General features: G+C 34.9%; 2 protein-coding genes across 7 annotated transcripts; both read right to left on the bottom strand.

The window, feature by feature from the left end:
- Positions 1–2,011, bottom strand: LOC111406028 (probable RNA-binding protein EIF1AD). 3 transcript variants are annotated; one of them, XM_023035199.1, is made up of 4 exons: positions 1,927–2,011; positions 762–891; positions 610–685; positions 1–525 (listed from the first exon to the last, which is right to left on the bottom strand). In XM_023035199.1, exons 2-4 carry the CDS (start codon positions 873–875, stop codon positions 263–265), a joined length of 453 nt encoding a protein of 150 aa, XP_022890967.1. In that variant the 5' UTR covers positions 876–891; positions 1,927–2,011; the 3' UTR covers positions 1–262. The 3 variants fall into 3 exon arrangements, with proteins under 3 accessions (XP_022890967.1, XP_022890968.1, XP_022890969.1); XM_023035200.1 differs by lacking the exon at positions 1,927–2,011 and adding an exon at positions 1,474–1,919; XM_023035201.1 differs by having other exon boundaries at positions 401–520.
- Positions 2,012–3,505: 1,494 nt separating this feature from the next.
- LOC111406027 (transcription elongation factor TFIIS-like) lies at positions 3,506–6,077 on the bottom strand. 4 transcript variants are annotated; one of them, XM_023035195.1, is made up of 4 exons: positions 5,942–6,062; positions 5,494–5,516; positions 5,227–5,411; positions 3,506–4,687 (listed from the first exon to the last, which is right to left on the bottom strand). In XM_023035195.1, the coding sequence occupies exons 3-4, from the start codon at positions 5,374–5,376 to the stop codon at positions 3,788–3,790; spliced, it is 1,050 nt and encodes a 349-aa protein (XP_022890963.1). In that variant the 5' UTR covers positions 5,377–5,411; positions 5,494–5,516; positions 5,942–6,062; the 3' UTR covers positions 3,506–3,787. The 4 variants fall into 4 exon arrangements, with proteins under 4 accessions (XP_022890963.1, XP_022890966.1, XP_022890964.1 ...); XM_023035198.1 differs by lacking the exon at positions 5,494–5,516 and having other exon boundaries at positions 5,227–5,389; positions 6,023–6,077; XM_023035196.1 differs by lacking the exon at positions 5,494–5,516 and having other exon boundaries at positions 5,942–6,068.
- Positions 6,078–6,536: the final 459 nt, after the last annotated feature.

Below are 6,536 nucleotides of genomic sequence, written 5' to 3'. Positions count from 1 at the left end.
CCTATCTTAAAGAGACCGTTTTACTTGGGATGAAAAGTTCAACGAATAAATAATTTAGACAGCCCCAAATCTGGATAAAGGAGAAGGTATTTTATTATTTTAATTCTATGATTAAATTTTAATCATTCAAATAATTTTTAAAAAAATTATTTACAATAGACTCTTGTAAAATTTTAACTCTACTTCCATATCACATAGCCGATCCCAATCCTAGATAAAGGATAATGGTTTTTACAACTTTAAATTTCTTTTATTAAACACATTAACAAAATAATTTTTCAAGTTCACTGCCACATTGCAATGGGATTACATACCAGACAAAAATAAAAATTTCAATAAAAAAAAATAAAAAATAAAAAATAAAATTGAAAAAGGCCAGCAAGCAGCTCATGAGCCTGCTCAACTTGCCCCACCAACAGGCGAGCTCGTGGGATGACCCAAGCCAACATTTTTGGAAACGAGCCTGCTCATGTTCAACTCGCCCTAAAGTGAACAAGAGCCAACTCTTGCCAAGCCAAGCCAAGCCTGAGGGTCAGTGAACCAAGCTGAGACCCCTATGGAAGCATAAATTTCAATACATTTATCAATATTTATGGAAGTGGAATAAACCTCGTTTAATCCACATGCTTTTCTGGAATTTTGCTGGGAAAATTGCTAGTGATTTCTGGCCTTTTGCATCCATCACCTTCATATACAGATTATAAGTTTTAAGTGCAACCTCTAATTTGAAAACCACAGTTACTTAGAAAGTGTAAGTATACCTCAATAAGATTGGAGCCCCTGAGATCCACAACTTGCATTATACTTTGGCCCTGTTGAAGAGTCGCCATCTCTTCCTCAACTGCCCTCTTGAGATTCTTCCTCCCTCCTCTCATTTCTTTACTTCTTACTCTGGCAAATAGGAACAGTTCAAAAAAGGAAAAGGGGCACAAAGAAAACATAATATCAAAATTCTATACGAAACTGCTAAGAACAGACGTCATGACCAGCCGAGCAAGTTCCTACATGAAGCACTGCCATCAGTTTCAGGTGGAAAATGATATGCAAAAATGAATCATCATTCACTATATTCTGTTCCCAATTCCATTTTTGGTATAGTTGAGTCCCAACAATAGCCATCCCAATTCCCAGTAACCCAGGGTCCTCAATTTCACCCAAAAAGAAAAAGGTATTAGTCATTCCAACCAACAAGTAGAATTTCACCCCACAACCCCACGTTGGCCCAAAACTACCATTTACTTCTTTTTTTCCAACTTTTCCACCATCCTTCACCATAAATCCTTCGCCAGTCACCTCACACAGGTGCTAATCTCCTCCACCAGCTGTTTCATGACATCTTCCGATTCTTTCCCCACAACACCAACGAGTGATGGAGCCAGAATTTTTGCCTTATCAATGTTACATGGAGCAGTAAAAATATTTTGAAACAACAAAGGGAATTTAAAAATGCATAGATTGAAATTTCTTCTTTACCTTTTAAGAGAATGCAGAATGAATAGATTATACACCTTCAACAAGAAAATTTAAATGCTGATTATGTAGAAGATTTAGATTGCAATGCTGATCAACACGGCAGGACAATGGTCAACAGGCAAGAGAGAGTTAGAAATATTAGGGTTTGGCTTTGTGGTATATTTGGTGGTTGGGGGGTTTAGCTTTCAGAAGAAGAGAGATTGACAAAATTTATCCATCCACAACACGTAAATATTAGTTTTCATTTTTTTTGAAATAGAAAAAAATTCAACAAGTTTGTGGTGGCCACTACACCTCCCCTTGCTCAATGTGGCTCCGCCACACACAGCACAACAATTCTCAGAACCACCATGAAACGCGAATTCAAGAAAAACCAAAGCATTAAGCAGCTAAACACAAATTATTGAGTTTTCAACAACGCGGGGCAGAAAGAATTAGTTAATCGGGACGCACCTGTTAAATAAATTTACGGAGGATGAAGGACGGCAGTGAACGCGGAGAGAGGGTAGTAAATGCAGGTTACAGGGCAAGTAGCTGAATCCAATAAGGATACCCAATTTTAACAACCGTTTCCACTCGGGTCGGGTCGGGTCGATACTTCAGTATGTAAAAATTTATTTTTAAAAGGAGAAATTTACAAAAGAGCCCTGTATTTTAGGGTGTATTCACAATTTGCATACTGCATTCCGTATGTTGGTAAAATAACACATTTTGCACAAAAAATGTGATGTACACTTTTTATTTTTGGGACATGTTTGTTTGGACATCGCTTGGATCTATCCAAATATTGTAATTCTCAGAACCATCCATTACACTTCATATAATTTATAAATGGAATCATTCGAGTCCATGTAGTTAATAGAATCAATTCTAAATTCTAATTGTCGATTTCAATTTAGGTCTAATTTTACACATAATACTTGAAAAAAAAATATTATGAATTGATAATACAAATTTTCTATCAATATCTAGAAAAAAAAAAAAAGAAGAAGAAATAAATTATGTCATCAAAATAGCATTTAATATCTCATATATGACAGAACATAAACATAAAATTACATATCCAAAAAACGAATAAAAAAAATTAGAAATCAACAATAAGGGAATACTAGATTCTGCAAATGCTAAAAACAACATAAATTTATTTATCAATAAAGAGCACAACAATTACATTTTCGACTTTTCTTTCCGTTCCATCATGTCATTGGATCATGGTAAATAAATGGTAAAAAAAATAAAAATAAAAATTATAAAAACAATAAATTTGGTTACAAGTCAAGGTAGCCACAGTTCCGTTTCAAGAACCAAGAACTTTTTGAGACCCGATCGGTTCTTGATTTCGATTCCTAAATATTTTTCTTTCTTGAAATCGAACGGACACCTTCAATTTCGGTTCTTTGGTTTAGATTAAAATGCCCACCCCTGGACATGTATGTAAGATTGTTAACTGTAAGGGTTTGTTTGATTACGAAAATGGAATTTGGGTGGAAAGAAAATGAATTCCATGGAATTGAATTACTTAGAAATTATTTTCCTGGGAATTATAAATTATTATGTTTGATTGGTATAATTTTTCACGTGAAAAATGTTGAAGTAAAAGTGTTTTTTAGTGTTCGTTTGACTTTGTTTTACATGAAAATTGTCAATTTAAGGGATATCCACTTTTACCATTATTCCTAGAATTTGTTTCCATTGTCAACCAATCAACTATGTTTTATTGTTCGTTTGACTTTATTTTACATGAAAATTATCAATTTCAGGGATATCATCTTTTATAATTGTTCATAGAATTTGTTCTCATTGCCAACAATTAAAAAAAAAAGTTGGAAAACCAAAAACCACATACCCTTTAGAAAAATAAAAGGTGAAAAATCACGCTTTAAGTTGTACCTAGAAATTCATGAAAAATCAATTCCCTGAAAAATTTTGACAATCAAACAAGCCAAAATTGAAAGTCGAAATTCAAATTTCAAATTCCATAGAAAATTTCGTGCAATCAAACGGCCTAACTAGTTTTTCAAGAGACACGGGAGATCTGAAATAACATAACCCATCTCATATTTCCACTAAAAATTTCAGTGCAAACAGATACAAAAAGAGGAGTAAATAGCCAACACGAAAAACTGTCTGTCTTTTGTACAATCCAGAGCTCAAGTCCTAAGAAAATTATCCAACACATTAGCCGTACAGAATACAGATAAAGTTCAGGCTTATGCTAATGAAAAAATTGAACTAATCATGCTCGAAATCATTATGAAATGAGCCCCGATTTGTATCCGTCCTCTGTAAGAAACACTTGCCAACATCAACCGAATCAGAACTTCCAGCGATTATTACAGTTTACACAAGTTACGAATGTGGTCATAGGCTCATCAGCACTACGAGTCTGCAACTGATAGTACGTACATTCCTTCTTCTTGCACCTACCACAAGTGAATTCTTTGGTACTCGCTTTGGGAGGCCCTCCCTGTTCACACTCAAGTAACTTTTTCTGTTTAATTTTTTCGTTCTCCATCTGCCTTTCTTCGCTGGCCATTTCTTCTGGTGTTAATTCAAGAATCCCATGTGGCTCGATATACCCAAGGAGAACTTTTCTCCGAAAATCAGGGTTATTTTGGTCCTTGATGTTGAACATTACTGACCTGTACTTGAACTTCTGGGCACCATTGGATTTACCCCACTTCTCGAACATTGCAGTCTCCACTAAGACAGCAACTCGATAAGGATCAGATGCATCTACGTCATCTCTTAAATCGTCATCAACCTCACTAGATACTTTGCACAAGGCTTCTGCGAGCATTTCCCGTATTTTGTCCCTTAACGAGTCCTTGCAATAAATTATGGAAGTCAGTTTGGGAGGACCAACGGGATCTGATGCTTGTCCTCGCACTTCAGTTCTTGACTTATCTTCTCTAAATTTTTTCTTGACATGTATGGATTCTGCAGCAGCATTCTCTGTAGTTTGGACTTCAATATTCTCGACTTTTTTCACAGTAGACGAAGTATCTGACTTCATAACCTTAACAGAATTTGGTATACCGGATCCATGAACTCCCTCCACCTTCACGGAATCATCATTGTCAACCGTCCCATTCTTCTTGTTTTCCATTGTTTCTGTAATAATTATGCTCTTCCATATTTCAACCACATCAGAAGCCAACGCCTTGATCTTGTCACTTCTATGTTTCGTCAATTGCCGGATGCGCTTTCCAACCTAAAACATAATTGTTTAGCAATACGATCAACTGAACCATGGATAAATATTTAAAGTGATCAATACATCAAATATGGCGGCATTGATTCATTTAGTTGAACAGGTGTTGCTTGTTAAGGAATAAATCATACTGAAATACAGACCAACAGATGAGGGTTTGGATTACTCCTCTTAATTAGGTTGATCTTTTAATATGAAACTCCAATTCTTGATATGGTATCAGATTTCATTAAGCTCAAACGAGGAATTCGATCCGATTAAAACTAAAAAAATAAACATACGAATTTCAAGATTGGTCTACTTAAACGAGTCACATCTTATGAGGCATGTTAAGGATAATTCTTACATTGATTTAATATCAAAATATAGATCAACATATAAAGGCTTGGGCTAGTTGACTTTTATGATGGGTTCAAGTCTTGATAACACAAATTTTAAGTTCTGTTACTATAAAGATTTTTGTGATACAACACTGTAGTTCTCATGAAGGATCAAAAGGGTAATAAAACAGAATTCTACAGGAAGGAACTTGATAACACCTGTGTTGATACTAGCAATTCATAACTGACAGGGAATTTCTTGAGTCGTCTCAAAGCATCAAGACAGCGATCCTCCGCCGCTGGTGAATTCTCGGCCGCCTCTGCAGCCTTCTTCACTGCCTCAAAAAGCTCAGTCAGCTCCCTCTCCATTAATACTCACTCTCTGTCCAATTCAAAAAACGAAACTGCCCATAACATACAATCTCATCATTCTCCCACAAAAAAATAAAAACAAAAATTAATAAAAAATTCTCCATTAATACTCACTCTCTGTCCAAACACGAAACGACCTATAAAATACAATCTCATCAAAAAAAAAAAAACAAACAAAAAAAAAAAAAAGTGAGAAACTCTATAACATTCATATATCAAGAAATCTAAAATGGAACAAGAAACAGATAACAAAACCCAAAAGTTTTACCCAAAGCCAATCGATATTTCAATTAACTTTAGCTAGAATAAAGCACACAGAAAAAATTAATAGCATGGAACACTGGTGCTTCGAATCTTCTAAACGCAAAATAAAACCAAAAGTAAAACCTCATATCTTCAACCGAAAGAAGAGTTTTCAATGGATTAATCACATATTGCAAACAAGAAAAAAAGGGGGGGAAGCCGCGGAATATTAACTCACAACAAAACGTCAACAAAAAACTTGCCCAGAAAAAAGAAAATCATACATCTAAATAAAAAAAATGGGTTTCCGAATATTTACCTTCTTAGATTAGAAGATCGAATGAAGAATATGTCAGGGCTCTCAATAGAACGAGAGCCGAGTTAGGTGTGGCGAGTCTACCTTCTCTTCAATTTCTGTGTGTTCTCAACATTGGAAAGGACAGAGATGAACAAGGTGGTTATATCAGGTGTATTGGACAGTGAGGATTGGTTCAAGAATATCCCAATCCAACGGTTGACAATGATGCGTTTGTAAGATGTTGGAAGAATCCTTCGTAGGTTCTAGAGGGCACATAATTGACGTCAAAGATGTGTAATAAGATTTCTTAATAATTACTTTATACATAATATGAATAAAATAATGCTTATTTTCAAAACTTATAGAACATGGTTTTTTTTTTTTTTTTTTTTTAATGATAGTGGGAATTCAGGTCAACTTACATATATCTCGACTAATTTTACGGGATTCTAAAATTTACAGTCAGGTACTCATCTCAGTGACTTTAAGGAGATTCAAACTGGTGACCATTGAAGAGCAAACTCAAGGCCTAACAACTGAACTATCCCTCAAAGTCAAAATTTATAGAAATTAGCCCCCGTTTTATTCTCATTTTTCTAAGAATGAAAATGAAAAA

This window comes from Olea europaea, chromosome 12 (genome assembly GCF_002742605.1).
Source record: "Olea europaea var. sylvestris chromosome 12, O_europaea_v1, whole genome shotgun sequence".
Taxonomy (NCBI): Eukaryota; Viridiplantae; Streptophyta; class Magnoliopsida; order Lamiales; family Oleaceae; genus Olea; species Olea europaea.
Note: the sequence above shows the minus strand (reverse complement) of the source record. Positions and strands in the feature narration are given on the sequence as shown.

What these genes read in the sequence shown, in the direction of transcription:
- LOC111406028 (XM_023035199.1), bottom strand. Translation starts at nt 875, where the DNA reads ATGAGAGGAGGGAGGAAGAATCTCAAGAGGGCAGTTGAGGAAGAGATG. An exon ending in GGGGCTCCAATCTTATTGAG is followed by an intron (nt 686 to 761) that starts GTATACTTACAC and finishes CTGTATATGAAG; the next exon opens with GTGATGGATGCAAAAGGCCA. An exon ending in AAGCATGTGGATTAAACGAG is followed by an intron (nt 526 to 609) that starts GTTTATTCCACT and finishes ACTGACCCTCAG; the next exon opens with GCTTGGCTTGGCTTGGCAAG.
- LOC111406027 (XM_023035198.1), bottom strand. Translation starts at nt 5,376, where the DNA reads ATGGAGAGGGAGCTGACTGAGCTTTTTGAGGCAGTGAAGAAGGCTGCA. An exon ending in AATTGCTAGTATCAACACAG is followed by an intron (nt 4,688 to 5,226) that starts GTGTTATCAAGT and finishes ATTATGTTTTAG; the next exon opens with GTTGGAAAGCGCATCCGGCA.